Genomic DNA, 26,796 nt, shown 5'->3' on the forward strand with positions numbered 1-26,796 from the left:
TTACAATTGTTTAAAAGAAATATTAGTGCAAATAATTGCTATTTGACTTTGTTAGGCAAAAAATCATATTACTATCCGATCACACAAGATACCTGTACCAAAAATTGCGAAAATTGATGGCACAATGGCAAAACATAACATGGGTATGTTCTTTAAAAACGGTTTTTGATATATTTAAAATAAATCAATAATCACTTTTGTAGAACAGATCCATATGTGCCTTTTGAAAGAGACTTGTAATAAATAACATAAATAATAAAACATTTGGGATTTCCACACATCCATCATGTTTGTGTGTAAAATTAAACATATTGGAAGTACAGAAGTCTGTCAGCATTTTCAAAGACTGTACCATTATTTTTTAAAAATAAATAGCGGTATTTTGGAAATATTTCTGTAGAAAATAGGATTACTGAATGAATTTTCTCATGGAAGTATGAAAAATTCCACCAAAATAGATACATATTGAAAAATATATCATCCGCGAATATACTAAACCAGGAATAATAAAAAATCCATAAAAATTAAGGGAAGATTGTACAAAATAGTATACATAATATTGTATGTTTGTCCTTGACACTACAGATTTGTATTAAAAAGGGTAAAATAAAGATAAAATTCTGCAAATAAACCTTTTTTCTAATTAATAATAACGGTAACGTTCCCTACAATGTAAGTTGACGGTAAAAAATTAGAAAATACAAACATTCACACAGATTAAAAATAATTACAAAACTAACTATAGCTTAAATATTTAAATTAATACCAATGCATAGATTTTTTAACTACAGGAATATTGTAGAACATGTTAGAATAAAAAGAGGAATCCCTCCATTAAAATATGTATGTAATAATCAAGCAGTCATACTGTTTTGTTAAAATCTGGCACATAACACATACATAAATAAGACAAAGAAAAGAAACTTATTATCCTAATAATGGAAGAGATAAATATTTATTATCATACAAAATCAAAAATCAATAAATTACATTTTGTTATTTAAGAGCAAATACAATATGTATATATGTACATTCTCCATATCTGTTTTTGTTAATATTGATATCGTCTGTGTGGCATTTTGTTTAAGAAATATTATATATATATTCTGATCATATAAATAAGAATCATTATACATTTTGCTAGTTGGAATACTCCCGAAGGATAAAAAAATGCATATTTTTGCAAGGTTTATTCTTAATTCATTCTGAAAAATTATTAAAACGCTTAAATAACGTAGCTATAATAATTATATAAACACATAGTTGAAATCTTTGGTGAGTAATTGAGATGCATATTTGCAAGCAACCACATTTTTAAATATTTTTAATTTACTAAATCCAGTTGTTTTTTTAACTGTCCATCTCCATAGTGTACAAAGTAGTTTGCACATTTGGTTACCACGCTAGAGATTCCGGGTTCGATTCCCAGGGGGGTTAAAATAAACTAAAGTGATTATTCTCTGTAATATTAATTTAGTATCACCCTAGACTGGTACCTGAAGCGCGGGACTGATCACCTTGGCTTCATAAAATAAACATTACATCAATTTGATGCAGTGCCCTAAACACCATTGGGTGTGGATAAGGGTCAGTAGTAATAGTTCTGTTCGCCTCCGTAGTGTAATGGTCAGCACGCTCGGCTACCATTCTGGAGGTCCCGGGTTCGATTACCAGGGGGGGTAAAATAAATATAAGTGATTTCTTCACTCTACCATTTATTCAATATTACCCTGGACTGGTACCTGAAGCGGAGGGCTTATCACCTTTCCTTCATGTGTAAACGATCAAGATAACACTGCATTTGTATTACGCAGTGCCCTATGCACAATCGGGGTGCGGATAAGGGTTTTATTATTATTATTATTATTATAGTAGTAGTAAATCCAGTTTTTTCTCTGAGGTTGGAATGTATCCGCGATTTCACAAAGCCAATACACAGCCGTCACATATCATGATGACTTCGTACAATTTTTGGTTGAACACAAACTCTAAACATATTTCTATTGATATCTCGAAAATATCCTCAATAACGTAGATAATTTATTTTTAAAATTGGATTTTTGATCAACTGTGGGATGAGAATTTTATATTTTTGGCACTATACAGCGTGCGTCAATGCGTTGTGCATAAATGACGCAAGTAATGATGTATATTTGGAATAAGATCTGTACCTTATAATGTGATATATTTTAGGTCGACATAGCACAAGTCAGGACATAAAGTTTCCACGAGACCAGTCATACAATCAATACAGTAACCATCTGTCAGATAAGTTATGCAATACGGCGCGGACTGAGTGGTTTGATATTTTGTATGGAGAGATATGATTTATTTATACCACTAAAATTATAAAGATAATATTTTATAACAGTGTGAAAATGCTATGGATGCAAAGTAATGTAAGTTGTATTCCATATTGAGATTTTTTTTGGAAAAAACCCACAATTAGGTGATTCATGTCACAAACAACTGGTATTCTTTACAATGCTGTAATTTAACAATTTTTAATGACCTCTAATATTAAAATATTTTTGATTTAGTGCTTTCTTATTGCATTTTTGAATTTTGGTGAGTTTAATGGTTGGAAGTGCTGGACATTTAACGGGAAGGACAAACCCTCCAAGCAAATGTCCTGAATGAACCCAAAGTTAAGAAATAACGGGCAGTAAAAAGTATGTGATCGATAGTATCATCCTCCACTTCACACGCGCACAACGAACAAGTCTCGATATTAATCTTTTTGAGATATTGAGAGATATTAAATAAATAAAAAAAATTACGATTACTTTCAAACCAAACATAAAATATTATTTTTTATTAAAAAAAAAAATCTTTTTGCAAATATACACCTCATTTTTGTACACACTATGCGTGATGGAATGAATTGATAAAACTGTTATGTCACACATTGTTAACAATTTGGTTTTGAATATTGAAAGCATTAACTTTGTGGATCACATTGACATATTATTTTGAGAAATAAAAAGGCTTTGTTTTTTGATCCACTCACATTTTTAAAGTCATAAATTAAACCCTGAAGAGGGCAACAGGTTGTTGCCAAAACTAGTTGGTTAATAAAAATGTGAGTGGATCAAAAAACAAAGTCTTTTTACTTCTCAAAATAATATATTAATAATTTGGTTCTGTGGACGATTTTAAACTGGATTGGCACCTCGGAAGGACGATGCAACTTGTTGCTCCACAGATGGGGGCTGGCGTCATCTCCAGGATGTGACTGTGGGGCGAAGAACCAGACTATCCGGCACATAGTGGAGGAGTACCACACCAGAAGACACTCTCCTGGCTTTATAGACCTTCGCGAAGCTATGCCAGGAGCGGTCAAGTGGACGGAGAGTCTAGATCTGCGTCTTTAAAGCAGCTCAACGGCCTAGAGAAATTTGTAAATTTTTGTCCAAGCCGAACAAAAAGTAAGTAATAATTTCATAATCAGAAAATAATTTTAAAAATATGTAAGTACATAAATTTAGTATTTTGCAATCGAAAATTAGTATTGGCTACAATTTCACAATGCGACAAAATAATTTAACAGTTCTCGAATTAATAAAGAATTAAGAAAACCATAACCCTTTCACTCTCATGTGCAAATATTGATTTGAAATCTTCACTGGGTAGACTCTCGTAAATGAAAGAAAACATACTGCAGTACTAAGCACAGAAGACGTATCTGCATTTAAAATGGGGTAATGAAAGATTTAAACCAACGTTGATATTTTACTGAAAATAAATATTTTGTATTTAAATCCTTTGGATACAAATACTGGATTTAACTTCTGAGGGGGTTGTTATCAGGATGTAAATTGGTGTCTCAACAGAGGTAAAGAAATGATTGAGATATATATTACAACCCATAATGCTTAGCTATGGGTATTTCAAAATGAACATACAAATATATGTATTTTTTTTCATATTAATTTAAGCTTAGAGTTAAAAGTCACATTATATGCACAAAGTTATTGCTTCAAATATAAGTTATAAAATTCACATTCCTTAATATTTCGAGATTCAAATGTAGATTTTTTTAAAATCAAAGGTGTTTTTACACTGGACACAAACATTTAAATTAAATACCATTTTCAGCTAAGCCTATGCGGCTTTTGTGTTTGAAAATAGGAAACAAGTTGTGGCAGAGTGGATTTGAACCTAGAGTCTCCAATTCCCCGACGCTAGCCACAGGACCACAACCCGACTTTGTGTGACCGGTAGTAAGTCTATAAAAAAAATTACTTATCTCTACGAATATGTCCAATCTCTAACAAAAGCTTTGCAGTATCCAAATCGATAAATAAATTTTTAAAAAGTCAGTTATATTCTCTGTGCTTATAGTACAACAGCAAAGTGAATAGGTAAAGTCCACTGACGGATTGTTATATATACGTATATATATTTATGTATTTACAAAAGTATTTTAGCTCTTTCCTTTAGTAGACTACAGGAATAACTCGGTGCGGTAACATAATTCTAATCTACATAATATTAGGGCCGTGCGAAGCTAAAATGGTGTACGTATCTTCCCGTGAATTCAAATATCTGCTACCCTGTTACGAAAACCCCGCAAAGCTACTACCGTTCCGAAGACAAAAAGTGTCCATTATATTTATCAAATAACTCTAAAATTCACCTTTAATCTTCATTTTGTCTCACGATGTTGGATTGCGTCGCTCTTGCATGTAACACAAAATTGACCATGCATTACCATGGGTTTGATCTGAGGTTTATAGTAAAACCTAGACGTACAAATCACACAAGCTAGTACAAGTACGATTCACTGCTATTCTCCATTTCCAATCTACTAGCGCTATTCCGCTCGCTTCCTCATACCGCAGTAATGTCAAACTTCATCATTCCAACAAACATTCCACTCCTATATTCACGAACTTACTTTATGGCCAAAAAATTCCAGCCAAGGTAAAAGGAATAGTTTGCCAAACAACTGTCAAACCCGCACTCTTCAATGGCTCTGAATGCTGGACAATGTATAACACCTGCTTTAGGCAACTAGAAACTGGTGAAATGCGAATGCTTAGATGGTCAGCTGGAGTGTCCCTTAGAGACAAAATAAAGAGTTCACATATTCTTGGAAGCCTGGGTGTGACTGACATCAAAAGTAAGGTAGAGGAGAGGCAATTGGGATGGTCACATAAGACATAGAGAACCTGAACAAATTGTAAACCAGGCGATTGCCATGGATCTTCTTCGAAAGACATCTAGAAGAAGATTAAAAAATTCAAGGATGCTACAGAAAGATAACATGATTAGAAGGCATGACCTCGGTGACGTTGTATGATAGAAGGACCTACAACCTGAGGATGAGGAGAGCTGACCCCAACAACCTACAAAGACGATAAGTTGGGATGGACCCAGGAAGAAGATTCATGAACTTAGAATGATTGAGTTATCACGCCTGTTGAATGTAGTGTCTTTCGTACCACAAGGGTGCAAATAGAGGCCAAAACAAAAATACAGTTTAACCCGGATATACGAGACTCTAGACATAAATAAAACCTCTTTGACCGCCCTACACATACGAGCGTACGTGATACGTGTCCTTTTTCCGCACCGTTGCGCTAACCCTGTGCCAAAAATATTTGCCTAGAGAGGGAACACGCTAACGATCCGGCTAATCAGTTCCGTCCTAAAAGCATCTATTATGGCAAAAAAAATCAGGTATGAATACAACAAACATTGTTTTTGTAATTCTGTAGAAAAAAAGATGATTTTTTTCTACAGAATTAACTCAGAAAATAACCCAAGAGTAGGGTGGTCAAAAAAGAGTTGGCTTGACACATTCACTATGTTCAATATATTGTGAAGAATCGCGAGACGTGAGACAATCATATCACGCAACAAATTGAAGATTACCGTAAAAATAAATACCTAAGAAATCAAAAAAACCCACATAAAACCCAATGCCAAACCAAATTTGCATTTGAACAAACGTGTATGGTTATGCCTTTTAATAAATTGACAGTTGCCATTTTTTCCAATCACCTAAAATAATTTTGTTTTACCATTATTATGCTTTGTAAAGTCCTAAATACGCAACAAATATCAAAGGAAGCAGATATGAGAAAGATTCGGAATAAAAATACACCATCCGTGGTCGTTCAACGGAATACTTTGGATAAACTAATGCTAACGAGGAAATAGAGCCCATTACGGAGGTTGAACATTTTCCTGCATTCCTGCCGTTATAGTCAACACTGCAGCTAAGAAGTCTTAAAATTTCTCTATTATTTTTACAATATAAATCTCTTAACATATGTAGATTCTTATTTAACATTTGTTTCAGATAATGTCTATATATATATAAATAATGTAACGTACCACATAAGGAAGCTTGACTGTTCATATTTAAAATCAGGTAAGGTAAAAATACAAAAACAAAAAAAATGCAGGGGTCTTTTTGATCAAACAAAATGAAGAAACTAGCAACGCATTTCGTTTCATCATGCGCTAAAAATGAGTTATTTGATTTCACAAGTTTGTTTTTGCTCTCCTGTAAAATTTGGTCTGAGACAGATATACCCCTTTGCCTTTACACTACCGAAATATAAGTTGCGCCCTGGAATGGGCAGGACTTATATTTTCCAACAACAAAGTCATCCATATTTCGACATGAATTCTTTTCTATTTGCTTGTAATTTTGTATTTTCCTTTGTGATTCATATATAAATAAATTAAAAAATTAATAATGTAGATAGTCTTTTCATTTATTTTAAGCATAAGTAAATATATGAAATCAGGTTTACCGGGGGTGACGTACTAACACGTCCTAGTGAAAGAGTTGGCGCCCGTTGTATGTTGCATAACTAAAAAGTGAGCTCCCAGGTGAACAGGTTAAATCATCGCCAAAGCATTTATAATTTCTGAAAAGAAAGCAATTTGGGAATGCGTTTAGACGCGTTTAGATATATAAAATGCATTTTTATAAAAATACTCTCACCAGTTTTAAAATAAGACAGTCGAGCTGATGGTTTTCACAGCAGCTATTTCACCAGAGCAATTTTATAATAAATCACTTAATTAATCCATTTAAATATATGTTCTTTTGAATTAATATCAGACATAACAACATCGATACATATTTCATACGTCCTTAGATGTAGACTATAACAAGCACACTGAAAAGATTGTAATCACAATTTTTCGGTGAAGAAAAATCACTAGACAATTGGTGATGATTTCTTTAATGATTGTGATAATTTTTAGCAAGTGAAATAGCATTTGTGAGATATGAATCCAAATTATTTAAATTAAAATAAAACAAACAAAATGTTTGAGAAAGCAAAAGAATATGATATTTTTATAATTTATACACATTTTTTGATTTAAAAAAAAATTACTTTAGCATTTTTGTATGAAACATTGAGTAATACTTTTACAGCATGTAATTTTTTTTTGGAATACCCCGATGATATGATTAAAAAATGCAATTTTAAAACTAAGCCATTAATTCTTATGAGCTAATCGCTCCATTTTCCATATCATGAAGTCCTTACGTCGACTTGTTATAGTCTAAAACTAAGAATTCACTACTTAATTACCTGGTAAATATAATACATCTGGTAGAAAAGGTTAGGGATATAATCATGTAGATTAAGTTATATTGCGAAGCGTCATTTTGTGCCGTAACTTATGGAGACAAGGACTGCCAAGTTCAACGAGACGCGGAGATTTGTCTGGAGTTCACCGGACCGTGGAGATAATGTGGAAAGTAGAAAGTACAGGTTGAGTTAACCGGAGCACACCTCCGAGTGATCGTCCCATGCGGACACCTAGAAAGGAAATACACAGTTATAATTTACAGGAATAGTAATTTTGCATTGATTATATCGTGGGTATACTGGCAGAAAACGTTAACTCGAAAATATGCAAATTTGACTTAACGATGGAAATTATAAAGTTTTCAACATTCTATAAACTGGCAAAATACACTAAGTAGTTTGAAATGTCATATTTATGTGGTTTTAAAAGCAAATTCAACTTAAAGTTTAATAGTGGGTATTTTATTCAGTCTAAAAGCTTTAAACAGGGATTTTAGAGTTAAAGTTTTTTGCCAGTACACCCACGATATATTTTTCTAATCCTTATATGGGCCCAGTGGACATAGGACACTACACCGCAACAACACAGTATAATCTTGATCGTTAATTACGTGAATTATGTGAGTGAGAACTCCATTTTCGAGCAATTTATTAACTTAACATTTTAAATGATCTGGATATGAGCATTTATTTGAAGAAAAAAATATCAGAGTTTATAGTTTCGAACCCATTTTGCCATAATTTGATTCGTATTTTTAATGATGAGTCTTTTAGGCTCACAGAAATAGTTTGAATTTGAAGTATTTTTATGAATAATGAAAACACAGATATATCTCTTTAAAAAAAATAAGTTTCAATTAATTTTTGGCAATATAAGCGCTTGACATGTGGCTTCGCCGCAGAATGCTTTGTATTCCCTGGGTGGATAGGGTCACAAATGAAGTTCTCAGAAGAGCTGGATCACACAGAGGACTCTAATAGAATATTAAGGTTCAGAAGATTTCATATCTGCGTCACGTATTTCAAGAAGAGAAGTACTACATTCTGTAAATTATCATGATGTGAAAGATAGGACACCAAGACCTGACAGAAAATAAACGTGGCTTTGCAACATTCGCGACTGGAGATTTAAAAAAAAGAGAAATATTTGAGTTTTTATTATGTCACAAAAATACTTCAATTTCATATCATTTATGTGAGCCTAAGCGGGAAATAGGTATCAAATTGTGGTACAGTGGGTTCGAACCGAGAAACTCTGACTCAAGAGTTCGCGACACTAACCACGGGACCACAACCCGACACAGTTGTTTCAAATAGCGCAGGACCACAACTTGCAAAAACCCTTTTCAATAGTGATCGCCAACGTTAGGGGGACCTGACAAGAAGAATATAAGGGAGATCCTACCTGGCACTCTCGGCTGCAGTACCACTGGTTGGCGCAGCCGGCGCACACAAACTGCGCCTCGCGCCGGTGGCAGCCCTGGCACTCGGGCACCTCGCTCTCGCTGAGCTCCACGGGCCCCGGCGCGCCGCCCTCCGCCCCCGCTCCCTCGCCCTCGTCGATCACCAGCGGCCGGTCCGCCGTGTCCTCGTCCAGCGCCCCCTCCTCGGGGTCCTCCAGTTGCACCACCTCCGGCGAGGCGCCCCCCGCGCCCGACCCGCCTAGCGGCACCGGCGTGATGGTGATCTCCATGCTGTTGGGCTGAATGCAACCAATCCCACCCGGTTAGGAATACAACCAAAATCACAGATATCATGGATCACGTGGCAATGGGGGAGACATGTTGCGAGACAGTACTCCACAAGACGGACCTCTAAAATTTTGAGATGGAAACTTTGGGAAAATAAAAGAGGCGTCGGAACACCTCAAAAAGATGAAAAGAGAAGCCTGACGACATAGCCACTGGCAAATTTTAAATGATGTAAAAACTCTTTAATCAAAAAGTAAAATAACCTGATATTTTTAGTTCTATTTTTAAGCTGTGATTAAAAAAAATATTACTTACACCGGGCCACATTTACCAGTGCTTAAAAATATTTTTAATTAATGTTTTGCTTAGTAAATACCACTATTTCTCTTTAGAAATAGTGGTATTTACTAAGTAAAACATTAATTAAAAATGGATAGATTTTACCACAAAGTGACTGCCGAATCAATTAATGAAAGTTAAAAATATTACTTACATAGGACCATTACTAGCCACTAGCTATGTCGTTGAATGGACGACTAAGAGAGTATATTCGGAATATGTGAATGGGAGAAAAGAACAAGGACGTCGAGGATGTCAGAGAGTCAAGAAAAATTTGGGACGACCAAATCAATCAAAACCTAAAATCTTGATATGTCGAAATTCTATATAAACGGAGGGCATGCATAAACTGACCATTTATTTTTCTCCCCAAAACGGGACATTTACCAATTTTAACCTTATAGTATGGATATTCAAGAAAATACGTATTTTTTTTATAGTTTTTATGTATTATTAAAAAGAAATGAATTGATAAAGAAAATAAGAGGAGTAAATTTTATAAAAATGGAAAAAAAAAAGTTGTTTTATATTGGGACAGGCTATGTAAAAACGGGACGGTCCCGTTCAAAACGGGACGTATGGTCACTTTAGGCATGCATGGCTGTAGAAGAAGTTAGGGAGTGTATTATATATTGTATAGAGTGGAGGCCTTCCTCCTCTCTGCCTATAGCTGTAGAGAGGTAGCATGAAGGAGAGTGAGAATGAAAAAGCATAATACCTTCTGGGGGGTGTAGCTGGAAGAGGTGGTCACCGAGTTGGAGGTCACCACCTTCTCGGGAGCCGTGAGCAGTCGAGCCAGCGTGGGGGAGAAGGTAGAGAAGCGGGTGTCCTGACGAGATTGAGATTGTGACTGTGACTGCGACTGCGACTGTGACTGGAACATAACCCGTTACACATTAGCACACTTTTTTTTTGCTTGTTTATAAAAAATATGGCTCAAAATAACCCGGAGGTAGGGTGGTTAAAGAGTTTTTACATAATTTAATATTGTCTAAATAATTTTTTTTTAGCAATGAGAGGACAAAGCCCACCTTGGTCAGTATGCCGTGCAGCAGGGAGTTGGTCTGCTGGGCGGGCGTCCGGGGCGCGGCGCTGGGCACGGGGTGCAGGGTCACCTCCGGGTAGGGCGGCGGGGGTGGCAGCGGCCCCGCGGGCGCGCCCCCCGCGGCGCCCGGTCCGCCCAGCCCCGCGTACTGCACCAGCACCTCCTTGAAGCTCATCCCGTTGGGCAGCGCCTGCCCCAGCTGCCCCAGCATGGCGCTCTGCTGGGAGGCCAGGGCCTCCGACATGGACATGTGCGAGTTCTGCAAATCAACAATGCTCAGTTATTTCTAAGGGAGAGAGAGAGGTCTGTCAGGAAGCCTAGATGCTATCAGATCTGGGAATGCAGTGGGACAAATTTAATGCTATTTCTAAGGAGACTTTTGAGATTTTAAGATTTTGTTTGACATCATAAGGCTTAAACTACTTTGACATATCGCTCACTCCTTTCAACAACGTCATATATCAAATGATCTTTTTAAGTAAAACCTGAATGTTTTTTCTCCATTTGAGAAATATTTAGTATATTTAAAAAAATAATTAAACAATACCTTTTCTTCAAAATGTAAAAACAACACTTTCTGCCCTGTAGCGGGTAAATATTAAGTTTAAAATATGCCGCTTTTGCTTGGATATAGTACATTTTTTGGGCATTCTGAAAACATGCACAACTGAGAATTTACAATTTTGATATATGATGTTGTTGAAAGGAGTGAGCGATAAGAACACTTTTGTTCTAACAAAATTTTGGGTGTGTCCAAATACTTATTCACAAATCTAGATTTTCTCCACTAGTTATTTTTACATTTTAACATCTCAACATAGATGAAGAAGAATATGGAAGTAATACATCTCTGCTAGAATTTTAGCAGCATATCACTGACTTGACTCCTTTCCAAAGTTAATAAGGTAATAAAAAAATATATAAATACATAGCCTTATAATGTTAAACAAAATCTCAGTGCCTTTGCTGTTGAGGGGCTGATAGCATGGAATGCCCTTCCACCAGCAGTCAGAAACAGTGAGAGTAAGATGGAGGAGAAAAAATGCATTTGTTTGCTAAATCATTTCCATAATTTTCTTTTCCCCAATTTAAACACACATTTAATCACAACGCCTTTGAGGTAGTATTTTACAAAAATGGCGCTATCCGAATTATCAAAAATTTATTATGATACGCAATATAAGTATTGTAATTAATACTATTAACCGGATCCACGCGGCTCGCATAACCGTATGTGTTTTAATAAAACATGCCCCATACGCGGCTGACATAACCGTATGTGTTTTTACTTTGCTCCAAGTTTCGAACCTCAGTTCAACTTGGAGGGATTTTTGCATGGTGTGGAACTTTGGATAAAATAATACGTCAATCTTTGGCCTTATGACATCTGTTGAAATATCTGACTAATAATTTGTAACATCACAAGGATAAATAAAAGAACAGAATCATGCCCTATATCTGTCTCACTCTCGACGCTACGCATCGCCAGTGGGTAAGAGTGACACAGATGCGTGCTTTGATTTATTTATGTTATGATCTTATTTGTATATATTACGATATATTTCAAGAATAATGTGACACAAGTGTATTATAGAGTACCAAAAAGGCACAATGAATCTCATTGAACGTTTTTGTTTAGGAAAATAAATCCTTTCTTAACTAAATACATAATAAAAGTAATCATTTTAAAAATGGCGAAATACTGCCACTTACGGGCATCTCTCAGGAACAAAGTTGACGCGGTTAAAAGGTTAATACAATGCTATCATTGTTGTCACAACCATAGTTCGCCTGTTAATCCTTATCTTTCAATATTTTATAGAGATATAATTTTTTTAATGGAGAACAATTTAATTCCTGACTTGGCCTACACACTCATCACAGATACAGCAATATCACACCCTAGAGAACTACTAATCTAAATAATAATTAGGTTAGTTAGGTCTATACATATATTCTATATTATACTTGTACAATAACTGTGTGATATCGACATGCCCTACGTAAAGTGTTCAAACTACATTTTTGTCAATTTTGAGATATTTGGCGCACGTTATCAACAGACCGTTATCTACAAATATAAATCAACAAAAAAAAATTCAAAATAAATTACGCCCAGTTTTCAGGCATATAAGACGCTATCTACATCGAATTTTCGAAATGAACTGAACTCCTAAAACGCTAACTACTTAAATTTGACAAAGCGTAAAGTTTTTAACGATTTAATGTATTATTTTATTGTGTTTTTTTAATGTATAATACTAGTTTAGTATTTCAGATAAAACCGTTAATTAATATTAAAAAATACATTGAAAAATCATCTAAGCTCTCTCTTGTAAAGTAACAGATTTGCAGATAGAGTACTTCACGTAGGGGCCCTCGATATAGTAAATGATCCATTGTTCACAGTGATGATAAATGCTTTACTTTGTAATAAACGAGATAAGACACGTGTTTCACTGTTGTGGAATGTTTAGGAGGCATAATATTTGTGGGATAATAAAATTTGACGACATCTTCTGGGAATATGACTCAATTTATCAGGCATGTACATGACTGCGATATATCGCATTTAATCACCATTATTTAATTTACAATCATCTATAATTTACGTGTAACATTAAAATTCACAATTTTTTGAGGTGACAGAAGAAAAAAGATCAAATGTTTTCCATGCATTTTTATAAAGTATAGAATTTATGGGGCGAATGTGGTTGGTATAATTAGAAGCAGAGGAAGACCAAGAAAAACTTCAATAATCAAGTTTTTTAAATACTCGAAAGTGGTCAAGTCAGGAGTCGGAATAATCAGCGAGAATGTATCAGCGAGAAGAGATGCATGAATGTGGAAGAGGCGAAGGTTGTTTGGATATACAGATTAATTGATTGCAGGGGTAAGCATCTCTATGCTTACCCCTGCGGGAAGCGGCGAGATGGTTAGTTAGTTTTTTTCATAGGGTAATAAAAGTATCTGAAAAAAAAAACATCATAAATTGTCAAAGAACAAATTTAAACAAACATCTAGAAAAATTAAATTACTAGTTTGGTTGAATACAGTTTGTGTCTAAAATAATTATAGTATTTATTGATTTGGTATTAACCTTGTGGAATGACTTGTTGAGTTTTATTACACACAACTAGTTTCGAAAACTACAGATGTTTTCACCTGTTGATAAAAACATCTGTACTTTTCGAAACTAGTCATGAAATAAAATAAAATTCAATTAGTGGTCTAATATGTACAAATGTTTAATTTTTCATTAAACGATAATAATGAGTGTTTTTATTATTATCAGAATTTTAAAATTTTTTAATCTAAAATAATTGTGAAAAAATCTCACCCCTTCCATTCTGCCGAGCAGCAAGCCGAGGTCCATGGCGTGGTCCTGGGGGTGCGGCGCGATGGGCCGCGGCCCCACCGCCATCTGCGGGCACTGCGGGGTCCCGAGCCCCTTCAGGCGCCGGCCCCGGCGCGGCACCGCCTCCGGGTGGCGCTGCCGGTAGTCCGCGATGATGGACTGCACGTCCTTGATGGGCCCCTGCCGCCCCATCGGCAGGCCGTAGCTGTCCAGCAGCCCGTTCCTCTCCGGCATCTGGTAGGCGGGCAGGCGCCCGGGGAACATCATCACGGGCTTCGGGACTATCTTCTTGTTGCCGTAATAGTTTATGTTGTTGCCGAAATTCGGCATGGAAGTCGGGCAGAAGGGTAACGAAGTGATGGGCATGACCATCGATGAGCTGCTGCTGACGCACGGGGAATTATTGCCCATGGGAAAGTTTTTTCCCAGTCCTAAAGCCGAAACTTCGTCATATTTATCTTTTACAAACTTTTGAGATAGAAATTTCTTTTGTATATTTTTATTATTCTCCGCCATTTCCACAGTCACTTTGTTCAGCAGCATTATCTTCCTTTTCATGATCAAACGCAGCAATATCTCCTCTTTCACTTTTTTCAAATGCAGTATGTTACACCACTCGGATTCTTTGGTCTGGGCTAGTTCCCTCAGGGTTTCAATTTCCGAAATTAGAGTCTCCGTATGACGATCGATTTCCTCCATGCTATTGTTGGAGGTGTTGTTGATGTACTCCGATAGCATCGCATTGTGTCTCTCGTACGTTTCTTCCAATTCCTGACACAGCTTTTTGGATGGGCAGAATTCGGTCTTGATCGGATCGTTTTCCGGATTTTTTCTTTTACTCAAACCATTGTCCTGCTGCAAAATTAGAACACATAATTTTGATTGAAACACACATCCGAAGGTACAAAAGATATATATTTAAACAAAACAATCCTGTAAATCTGAAATGTAGGTACCTATTTTAGTACCTACACAAATAACAATATTTAGAAAATTGGTAAGTAGGTACTTTTTTAAATAACATTAAAGTATATTAATATTTTAATATGGAACTAAAACAAAGTGCAGTTCATTTGTTTACAGACTTAATAAGAGGTTGTTATTTGAGAACATGATCAAACCATTCGAAATGTGCGGGTTTCAAAGGGTTTAGGCTGGATACAGAGATGTGTACGGCGGGTTATTGCTATATCTTTATAGAAATAACCTGCTTATTCCCTATCTCTTTTTTATCTGTAATATAACTAGTACAGTGAGAAAGAGACAAACCAAGACTGATTACAGTGACGGCTTGAATGGCAAAAATTAAAATAGGAAGAATGAGATACATATAGGAAAATCAAGGATGGAGTGTGCCATGTTTATAATATAATAATTATCTTCATCCTTGTTAAACCAACATAAGTTAATGGCAATGGTAAAAGAGATAGCACATGTCGCTCGTATCAGCCTAGAGTGGGAAATGGAATGAAAATAAAAATAATTTAAGAAAAAGCGCTTTTTGGTAACTATGAATGTTCCAAGATGATAAAATTGTAGTAATGACTCAATTACTAATTTTTTTTCAGTCTACTTTTAACCCTTTCAAACATTCCAAAATATGTAAATGAAAAGTGCCGTCAAATTGTTCCAATAATACTCATCTTACAAATGTGTCCTTTGAATTAATTTAAAGACTCCCTTGATCATTTTGAAAAGTTCTACAATACAAAACTAGGGTGCAGCACTAATATGTAAAATAATTACTTTAGACTTCCCTCCAAATTTAACATATTTTAACAACTGTATGCAAAAATTGTAAATTAATGTGATTTGTTTTTAAGGAATAACCTGCAAAGCCTCTACTTTTTAAAGCCTTGCAGGTAGGATAGTAAAGACAGAGAAGACAAATGTGAAAAATACATCACAGACACTCAGATTAATCGAAAATAAATCTTTCTTGAATTTACATTGTAATTGGCAGGAATCAAACTCGCCAGTTTCGGAGTCAAACATGTACCTAATTACGCCACAATTGTAAAGTAATTTGTGAAGAAAAAAAATGTATTTTCAACCTTTTTTTCAGTGTCTTCGACAATCTGTAGAGGTGCTTCTTCATCGGAATCTCCAGAGGTGCACGTTTCTTGCTTGTTGGAGGTATCCGCGTGATGTGATGGTGCCGCAAGGTCTGCAGGTATTTCCGTCGCAGATTCGTCTTTAGTTTTTAACGACGGCTCTACCGGCACATCCTCCACTCGGCTCTTTGTCTCTTTTCCGACATCGGTAGACTCCTTGGCCGGTAATTCTTCCATTTCATTCAAGTCTACAACTTCTTCCTTGATTTCTGTCAGCAATTCAGGTATTGATATTTCTTGCGTGACGACCTTTTCAGCGGGACAAGTTTTTACGACTGTTTCTTCACAAACGGGAGGTTTAGGGACGTCACATTCCATTTCTTTAGGCGGGGAAGTTAAATTAACATCGTTGACAGTCTCCGATTTATCTGGCTTTTTTGTTTCTTCAGGAACATCTGCAAATAGTGATGGATACAATTATTGTAAATACTTGGATACATCAATGGTTTTTATATATTAAATATTAAAATCAAACACCCATTTTTAGAGTCTACCAAATTGTATTTTATTATTAAAAACACATAAAAATAAAATTTGGGACAATTGTTTCGCCTTGTTATAGCATTTTCAAACTACTGTGAAGATTAAATGGACTGAGGGTACTTACAATTTTAGGTACTTAAGTAATAGTTTTAACATGTTTTTAAATTATCATCTAAAGGTGGGGACTGACTGGAAAATTTCGTTGTAACGTAACATTCGCGGCGAGCATCCGAACATTGGATGGAGTACTCAGAATGAGCTCAGCTCGCTGTACTGACTATATGAATGCTCGCATCGTAACGTGATACGTTACGACGAAATGGCTCGGGTCAGTTCCTACCATAAGCTGACCGCTATCAAGTATTTGGCATACCTGAAGTTTTTCTCGGTTTTCCTCTGCTTTTTTCCAACTACATTCGCCTTATAAATTTGTTTTACCATTCTTTCCCCACTCATTCATTCCACACGTCCAAACCATCTCAACACACTTTCTTAATTTTATTAATAACGCTTATCTCAGCTTTGATTCCTTCCTTATTTCACCATTCGAACATCTTTCATACATCGTTTTTCCACACATTCTCCTGAGAGATCGCATTTTGACTGCATTCAGTCTACTTTCATCCTTTTTTAGCCAACTCCATACATCATCTTGCAGATTTATATAAAAAGATATAATTTGAAAGGGACTTACCATTTTTGACACAGGTAGCAGTATCCTCTGTATTTTTACTTTTTTCCACATTTTCTACAGGAGAATCCACTATGCTTAATACATCAGGGCTTGGGGCATTTTTCAATTCTTCAGTCTTGTTGACATCTTGTTTATTTCCATTAGATATTACAACACACTCCTTCGCTTGCACGCCATTCTTGTCGACATCGTCGACTTCCATCTTTTCTTCCTCATCTAAGGCTAAAGGATCAGTCTCTGGAGTCTGCAACTCTCCATTACTATCTTTATCGATATCAAATTTGGCCAAGCACATCTCGATGTCTTTATCCTTGTGGTTCAGACTCATTTCGACGTCAGTCATCTTGGAAACTCTCAATGAACACTATGAATATGATCACAGCAGGGGGTATATGATGCACAACATACCTAACCATGAAACTTTAATTTTACGTATTACGCGCTGAAATGCTGTAATATACGAAGGAAATATATCAATCTAGATTAATAATACTACAAAGGGTTTTCGTGCGTTTAGAATAACGCAATTTATATCGATCAATGTCCCGGTTTCAACTTACAGAAAACCTATTTGACACAAGACATTTAGAATTTACATTCTCTCCCCTTTTCAAAAAGTTTTAATGAAGTGTGTACATCGTATATACGCCAATTACGATATTCTTTGTTGTTTTAATTCATCTAACAAATAATTAATACTATCATTATCCGATACGTTTAGAACATAACGTACATAATATACGAATCGTGTACATCACCGATATTAGTGTTCTAGTTCAAGGTAGTACGGAACATCACTTTTGTGTCACTTTTCTTCCACTTTACTAACGTTTTTAGTATTTTACGTAAAGCAATACATTTCGGATGAATCATTTTGCTTACTCAAATGATAGCTTTCGTTTAATTCCCTCGAATTGTCATTTTTAGGTCACGCAACTGCATAGATTTCGTCGCGCGTGCGTTTGTTTAGTATCGGTCACGCTGCTGCCAACTTTCTAATGTTTTGAGAACCACAAACAATACCCACATCTGACTGTAGGACTCGAATTGCAAAGGTAGGTACTTTTTTAAATGAATTACTACTACTATTACCATCACGCCGTTTTACGCAGGGTTAGGCAGAGAGGATAGAACGCTACACTCTTCTGTTCTTAAATACATCCCTCGCTTCCTTCACATCCATACATCTAGTCATACAAGCCTTCCAATTCCGCAAACTTTGACACCACCAAAAGTTAGGTTCTGATTGGTCTGATCGTGTCAAAGTGTTTTTCGGCCGTCCTCATTCTGTTTGGGAGAAGCGGGAGCTCAAATTCATCAGATATACCCTAGTCATTCTCTTGTTGTCCATTCGCTCTACGTGCTTATACCACTTTAAACAACTATTCTTTATGTTTTCAACTATCCCTAGTTCAGCCTAGTTTTAAATGATATAATGAAAACATATTGAAATGAATAACAATAGATTAAATTTTTTAAAACCATTTCAAGGATAGAAATTGGATCAATTCGTATTTCTAAACTGAATTTTGAAAGACATAAGTGGTTTTTAAAATTATATATTTTGTGCATATTTCAAATGTGAATAAATTTTTTTTGACATCAATTAATTTATCATATGGGCCGGAGCATAAATCATAGTAACTTATAACAAGATATAAAATATTTGATGCAAAAATGCATAAAAGCACAAATAATTAGCGATAATTTATTTTGACTCCTCTGAGAATTCCGAAAATTGTCAAATCAGGTATTTTCAGTACGGCAGCCAAATGCCTTAACCACTGCACTACAAAGGAAGATCAACTTCGTAACATTCATAACTCCTTCAAACAAAATTAAAACAAATATTTATGATCTCAAAATAATAATTTATTAAATATGCATAATACAATACAACATTCATGAAAATATTTCATAAATTTATTTGTTTTAAGGAAAAAATTATAAAATTAAGTTGACTTGAAATAAAACTCATAAATAATACAATATTTCTGTTAAAACTAGTAGTAACATTAAGTAAGGCATTTCTTAATTTTGTACATTATGGCATTTTAGGATATTCTCCCGTGGGGCATCATGGTGTCGCCACCTGGAAAAATAAAGTGAAATTAGTAAATTCGACATCAATACAAGTTTATATTTATATTTCTTATTTCTTAAAGACCTAGCAATACACAATTTAAAAAAAATATATTTGTGGTTTGTTCAAAATAAATAGGTCTTGAACAAAACGTTTTTAAAGCTTGTTATCAACAATGCTATGAAAAAACAAAGCAATGGACTTTAAAATTGGTATTATCATGGACAGATCAGATATCAAACAAGTCTGTCCTGCAAAAGATAAACAGAGGCTGAGCTCATGATATTAATCAATAAATAATGTTAAAAAAACTCATATTATTTTTTGACATCTCATCAAAGATGAAGAAGAATATGGAAGTCTGGGCATTTAAATTATAAGCTTAATAATAAAAATGAAAATGGTATTTTCTGGCGTTTCTCATGTGTGTGATTATAATCCAGGATTCGGATCTCACATACTAATATAAGAGTTTCTGCTTAATAAAAAGCTTCTTTACATCTCACCAATAGATGTCTCTAGTGAAGTCTAGTGATTCAAGAACAAGGTTTCTAAATTGGTTCATATATATAGAACTTCCAAGAATTTGAGTAGTGTGGTTGTCAATAATGGGTAGAATTGGTGAATGTTACACGTGTGTAAAGTGATCACTTAAACCAGCCTATGACGGTCGTCAGCCCCGTAAATGACCAGACTTCCATATTCTTCTTCATCTTTGATGAGAAGTCAAAAAATAATATGAAAATAACTCCTGTAATTGGAGATAATCCAGATTTTGTGAACAAGTATTTGGACACACTCAAAATGTTGTTAAAAAAACTCAATACTTTAGACATATAGTGCAAAGTCCAAAGTATTGCCTATTCTTGACCATATTTAACACGTTGCGTGTGGCGTACGCGTCAGGTGTGTACATCTAACATTACCTCTGGTGCGAAATACGCACTAGGTGCGTTTGTCTGTTAACAATAAGTCATTAATAATTTGGTTTAAAAGTATTATTACGCGATTAAACATATACCTTTACAGTCTTGGTGCAATATTTTCCGCCAGTGTATAATGAATCAATAATAAAAAATAAATAAAAGACAGTTAAATGCTTATGTATGAATGTATAAATTGAGAGTGAAAATTTAACTTTGGTCATCTCGATGACGCATGTTTATACTCACTTATCTCTAAGTGAGTATAAACATGAGCCAACGTAAAATGCTACACGCAAAGTAAACAGTATGTGCTAGTATCTAAAAATATATTTTTATATTATATCATATTTTTAATACGGTTTTAACATTTTTAAATTTCTATTTTGTCAGCACCTCGTGATTGTTTGAGATATATTGAACGTAGTTAATAGGAAGGTGGAAAGGAAGCGAAAAGATTGAAGAAGAAGAAAAATGTCATGGCCCGACTCTTATCCGTACCCAATGGTACATAGGGCACTGGATCGCATCACCACAGTTTTATCTTGATCATAAAATACATAAAGGCAATGTGATCAGTCCTGCGCATCAGGTAGCAATCCATTACATAGAAAAATGAAAAATATTTGTATTTACCACAAGTAAATGGCCACTTTTGTTTTTCTGTATAATAGGTTGTGCTCCCGTTGTGACTTCTATCAGTCCTCCTCGCTTTCCATTGACTAGGTTATGGACAATCCTGAAAAGAAAAAGAATTTATTAACAGCTTGAAAATCACTGGGATACCCTTTTGAAGAAATATAATATGGTAGACAAAATGTAATAGAAGTGTATGATATGTAGACACATCCATCAAGGCTTCCATGCAATAACCAAACAATAGTTATAAACTTTAATTTTTTCTATTTTGTTGCGGTTATAAATTGTGAAAACTGTTTAAATGTTTTGTTGTTATAAAATTATAAACAGAAATTGTTGAGATAGAATTATTCTCTTAGGCAAAATTTCATAGCACTGTTCAACCATATCAGTAAAATATGCTAAAAGTCATAAAAGTCTCCTATTTTATTTGTAAATTGGTTTAGTTTTTGAACACTTTGCCAAGATGGAAGAATTTATTATTATTTATTTCTAAGACACTGCAAGTATTTTGCTTCATAAATAAAAATATTAATAAGTCGATACTAATTTGAAAAAAATAATACTCACGATCCAGTCTCGACGATAGATACAGTATTTAGTTTCTTGGTAATATCCAAAATTTTAGTCACAGCTTCAATTGGGCTGGGTATGGCCAAAATCAAATCTCCCTGGAACAATAATATAAAAAGAAAAGTTAATTAACAATGAAGACAATTGAAATTACCCTCGCTTAGGAGAAATATAAGATTTAACATACTCTACATATAAAAGGATAAGTGTGCATTTAAAAAATCTTACACATCAATAATTTCATTAGTCTTTTTTTCAATTTACTTGTTAAAATGTAACATTTTCATATTAGCAAGTTGGCAACATATTGCATCATTGTACATATGCATGGTCTGTAAAGTTGGTAGCATTTCTGTTAAAGACAGTATGTAAAACTTATCACAGGTTTCCGTTTGGAATACAAAATTCGTCCACTGGCTATGTAACATATGCACACTGTCTAATAACAGTAACAATGTGGTAATAGGGGTTACAAGTTTTGCCATTTTGTTTTTTCAGGTGGAATAACTAATGGAATCATAAATTGTTACTTTATCTTGAAATTATATATCATACAAATGTTTAAAAAAAAATGTATTAATTTTTAAAGATATAAAAAGAAAGATACACTATAATTTTTACTGTAAACAAAAATGTCTTTTTTTACCTTGTCTTTTTTCAGCTCTGCTGGTATCTTGACCATCAACAAGTTGTCACTCTCAACGGTGACAATATACTCCAGTTTGTCAAGAGGCAGTCGGTGCTTCAGTTTAAAGACCTTCTTTCCATCGAGGAGGTACAAGGCGCGGTCGCTGACCAACATCACGCGGTCTCGAGGCTTGTAACCGTGTCGATCGTACTTTACCGCTTCTGTTGAATACTGTAACAAAAAAATTATTTGAATAAGAGATGTAAAAAGTTAGGTTAGGCTAGGTAAGGTTAGTTTCGCATAAAACTAAAAGGATTTCTGCTAATTAATTCACAAAAATCTTGCTTGATATTGCTTGTGAATTTCATTAAATTGCATTCAGGTATAAACCAATACATGTTCGAAAACAGGAATTATTGGTGTAAAATATTTTTACAAAAAAAAGTGATCACATAAACTAGGAGATAACAAATCTTGTAAATGCTTAAAGGCTTATCTTAACCCCTTAGATGCTGCTTGCCACTTTATCGGCACAACCGTTATGTCTGTTGAGTGCTGTGTGGCAATATATAGGCAGAATCACAAAAGAAAACTGCTTGTTTGCTATACCGATATCAATCGACAGACGCCGTGGCGTATTTGGGTAGACACGACTGCGAAACAGGCGTCGCGGGTTCGATTCCCACCAATTACAAAATGAATTCAAGAAAGATTTATTTTCAACTGGTCTGGGTGTTTGTGATGTATTTTTCATATTTACCTTCTCTATCCTTACTATCCTACCTACAGACAAGCATCTAAAACAGACGATTTGCGGGTTATTCCTTTTTAAAACAAAATAAAAAATTCAAGTTGTCATTATGTAGGGAACACTTGTCTTCATCACCTATATATTTTTAATTGAAAAAGACTGACACACTTTTATTAATGGTTTTATGCAAGCATAAAACCACAGTTGATTATGATAGTAGCCTGGAGGGAATGAGAGAGAGAGGAAGATCACCCACACGATGGATCGATCAAGTCAGCAGCAGGCACCTCGGTGGTTGGAGCGCTACGTGCAGCACAGTCAAGGGATGACTGGAGAAGAGTCATTGTTTCCACAAGGGTCACAACCCTCAGTAATGAGGAATAAGACGGATGAGAGATACAAACACAATGCTTTATTTTTTGTGTATTATTGACACTTTGTAGAAATTATAAAATCAATTGCAGCACATAAAGGGTTTAAGGAAAAGTACACTTACTATGACTTTCTCCCCAGCCGGAAGAGAAGAGTTGACGAATCCTTGCTTGAGGATGAACTGGTCGGGCTGCAACCTCTCGTCTTTGAAGGGCGGACCAATGCTCTTGGGGTAGTTCTTTTTCTTACCTGCAACAAGAAAAAAATTATACATTTTTTTTGCACAGCCAGCCACAGTAAAATAGGGGATGGAAATTTAAAAATATTTCAAAGTAGCCAATTTAAAAAAAAATTAACCCAATTTTCAATATACAAACTGATGCTCCGTAATTAATTAGTATTTTTTGGTAAAAAAATTTCAATAAATATTTTTTTTTGTTATGCCTAATTATTACATCATTGTTTTTTGTTCTTTGCTTAATATTTCATTTTGTCAAATATGGCGTAATTGGAATAAAAAAAACAAATTCACGAGATTACTAAATATACAACTAAATCAAGATTTAACAATTGCTTTTGTAAAATAGATTTTGTAATTGAAACATAATATGAAACTAATTACCATTATATAAATTTTTTATTTTATTTTTCATATTCTACGTAAATGAGTACTATTTACTAGTAACAATTTGAAACCTCCTAAAATATTCAGGGACGGCTGTAATTTGTATAGTTTGTTCGTTGTTTACCTTTGAATATCTTCTCGGCGAGCACCTTGAGTTCCAGCTGTCGCTTCCTGTCAGCAGAGAGCGCCATCCTGTACTTGCGGGCCAGCTGGTTCCGGTACATCTTGTGCAGATGCTCAGAGGCTTCCTTGCACGAGTACGGACAAACTGGCCAACTCCTGCACACACATACACACACATCGCATCATATATATTGCACTAACAAACTTTAAACAGGAAGAATAAGGATAAGAGTAGCAATAAAACCTAAACATTCGTTTGAAAATGCCATAACTAGGCAAAACAATTGTCGCAATATTAATTTCTATGTGTTTTTTAACAATAAAATACAACTTAGTAGACCCAAAAAATCAGTGTTTGATTTAACAATAATACGTAAATTAAAATGGAGTTCTACAAATTAAATGCCAAATCAATAAATAAATAAATAAAACGAAATATTTGCATTTATAATATAAATAAAAAAATTAAAATCCCTTATCTGCACCAAATGGTGCATCATATAAACGCAGTGCTATCTTGAATGTTAACACATGAAGGAAAGGTGATCAGCCCTCCGCTACAGGTTCTAACTATATAACCATATCCGCTCCCTAGGTGGAGCATATGGAGTCCACAAACTGTCTCCAGGCTTTTCTGTCGGCTGCCAGCTCCCTTGCATCCTCCCAAGTCAGATCCGCGTCCCGAAGTTCTGACGAGAACTGCCGACGAATTGTCAGCAGTGGTCGTCCTGGGCGGCGCGAGCCTGATGCCTTGTAAAAGAGGCAAGCTTGATTAAGGCTCTCGGGAGGCATGCGGAGTACATAGGTTCTAACTAGTCTAGGGTTCTAACTAGTCTAGGGTAATATTGAATAAATATTAGAGTGAAAAATCATTTACATTTATTTGACTCCCCCCTGGGAATCGAACCCGGGACCTACTGTACGATAGCCGAGCGTACTGACTATTACACTGCGGAGGCGGAAAATATGTGAAATAAATATAGCGGGTGGATACTTAATTTATTCATTTGAATTACAATAGGGTATTTTCATAAATTGGAGATGCCATTTAAAATACAGCGGACAGTTAAAGTGTATTTTGATGGTCCGATGCACAGCTGAAGTGTCCCTTATGGTGGAGACTAACCAGAGCATTTCGTCGTAACGTAACATGTTACGATGCGAGCATTCAGGCAGTCAGTACACCGAGCCAAGCACTCCATCTGTAGTTTCGGATGCTCGATGAGGCTAGCCGCGAGCGATGTTACGACATTATGTTACGACAAAATGCTCCGGTTAGTCTGCACCTTTAGAGACAAAATAAACAGCTCACGCATTTGTGGAAGCCTGGGTGTAAGAGGCGTCAATAGTAAGGTAGAGGAAAGGCAATTGAGATGGTATGGGCACATAGGATGCAGAGAACCTGAACATATTGTGAACCAGGTAATTGCAATGGATCTTCCTCGAAAGGCATCTAGAGGAAGAACCAAAAAATTCATGGATGCTACAGAAAGATAACATGATTCGAAGGCATGGCCTAAGTGACGTTGTCCATGTTAGAAAGACCTAAAACTTGAGGATGAGGAGAGCTGACTCCAACAGTCTACTAAGACAATAAGTTGACAGATGTCAGACATAACATTTACAGAGTTGTCTCCCATGGTTTTTTGACGAGTTTTGCATATTAACTCATACAAGTACCTATTTGGTATGGCAATTTCAATTGATGTTAGAGATTCATTACTCACAAATCCAAAATGTGCTTCGGCAGACTCTTGGCCAGTCGCTTGAGCCAATGAGACTTGGCAATCTCGATGAAGTTCTTGTTGTCCTCGTTGGGCGGGTCGTTCCTCGTGATGAAGCCCTTGATGAACCTCCGGATGGTATTAGCGGCCTTGCGCCTCCGGGCCGCCTCCTTCTGCGCCAGGTATCTCCGCACCCATTTCTGGATGATGATGCAGGACCTCTTCATCTTCAGGAACTTCCGGCGCTGCACCAGTCCCTTCCAGTTGCTCTGGATGATAGCGGCGATATCGTTCTTCTTCTCCTGGAAGTCGTCTTCGGTCTTGAATAAAGTCTTGGGGAAGCGGATGAACAGTTTCGTGCTGAAAATTAAAATAAGTAATAATTAATTCACTGCCGACAAAAATGATTTTACTCAAAAAAGTTATTTTAAAGACTAACCAATTTGAAATTTCAATATTTTTTGAGAAACCAGCTTATTCAAAGGGCCAAGAGTTTTAAGTACTTGGGAATACACTTAAAAAGAGTAGAAGCTTTAAAAATAACTAAGAGTGGGTTAAGGTTACAAGGACCGCATTCAAGAGTATGAAGGCTGTCTGGAGATCAGATTTGTATTCGGTAAAGACCAAATGCCGCCTATACAATGCCTTCTTCTGTACGTATCATGTCAGGTCCCCCTGACTATCACTTGAGAGTAATTGTCCTTGTCTTGGGCAGCTCTAAACAGTGCCTCGACGGTTCAAATGCAATGCCTGCATTACTCCTATTCTCTTATACGGCTGTGAATCATGGCATCTTACAAAGGCCTAGAGAAGCCGTATATCTAGCTCTAGCAATGTCAATATATGTCTTTTTATAATCTCTTTTCAATATAGGAATTTTAGGTATGAGGCAGTTATTTTTTTTATTATTTTCTTTTAGATTGGAATTGCATTTATTATTTACCTTGCTTATTATGTACAAGGTTTAAAGATCATTAAGTGGATTTTTGTTTCATCTACAATAACTAAATAAAGACTTAAATGTGACTTTGTGACGAATGAAGAAAAAAAGTATAGGATGTAACAA

General features: G+C 35.4%; 2 protein-coding genes across 4 annotated transcripts in view; both read right to left on the bottom strand.

Annotated features, from left to right (window-relative positions):
- Positions 1 to 3,422: 3,422 nt before the first annotated feature.
- On the bottom strand, positions 3,423 to 18,198 carry LOC148307765 (uncharacterized). The gene is made up of 7 exons (XM_088262847.1): positions 17,290 to 18,198; positions 16,053 to 16,507; positions 13,981 to 14,853; positions 10,627 to 10,899; positions 10,314 to 10,469; positions 8,971 to 9,267; positions 3,423 to 7,796 (listed from the first exon to the last, which is right to left on the bottom strand). The coding sequence occupies exons 1-7, from the start codon at positions 17,630 to 17,632 to the stop codon at positions 7,755 to 7,757; spliced, it is 2,439 nt and encodes an 812-aa protein (XP_088118973.1). The 5' UTR covers positions 17,633 to 18,198; the 3' UTR covers positions 3,423 to 7,754.
- A 941-nt stretch (positions 18,199 to 19,139) lies between these two features.
- The window catches only part of Myo61F (unconventional myosin 61F), a 68,738-nt gene continuing 61,081 nt past the window's right edge, over positions 19,140 to 26,796 (bottom strand). For all 3 annotated transcript variants that reach the window (XM_088262839.1, XM_088262840.1, XM_088262841.1), the window contains exons 13-19: positions 25,734 to 26,090; positions 24,008 to 24,162; positions 23,383 to 23,507; positions 22,154 to 22,366; positions 21,505 to 21,605; positions 20,932 to 21,034; positions 19,140 to 19,381 (exon numbers count right to left, since the gene is read on the bottom strand). In XM_088262839.1, the coding sequence (XP_088118965.1) occupies positions 19,367 to 19,381; positions 20,932 to 21,034; positions 21,505 to 21,605; positions 22,154 to 22,366; positions 23,383 to 23,507; positions 24,008 to 24,162; positions 25,734 to 26,090 (1,069 nt within the window). In that variant the 3' untranslated portion in view covers positions 19,140 to 19,366. The remainder of the gene's footprint in view (positions 19,382 to 20,931; positions 21,035 to 21,504; positions 21,606 to 22,153; positions 22,367 to 23,382; positions 23,508 to 24,007; positions 24,163 to 25,733; positions 26,091 to 26,796) is intronic.

The sequence above is a fragment of the Brachycentrus maculatus genome, unplaced genomic scaffold, assembly GCF_059751285.1.
Source record: "Brachycentrus maculatus isolate JH-2025_06_01 unplaced genomic scaffold, ASM5975128v1 h1tg000190l, whole genome shotgun sequence".
NCBI classification, from domain to species: domain Eukaryota; kingdom Metazoa; phylum Arthropoda; class Insecta; order Trichoptera; family Brachycentridae; genus Brachycentrus; species Brachycentrus maculatus.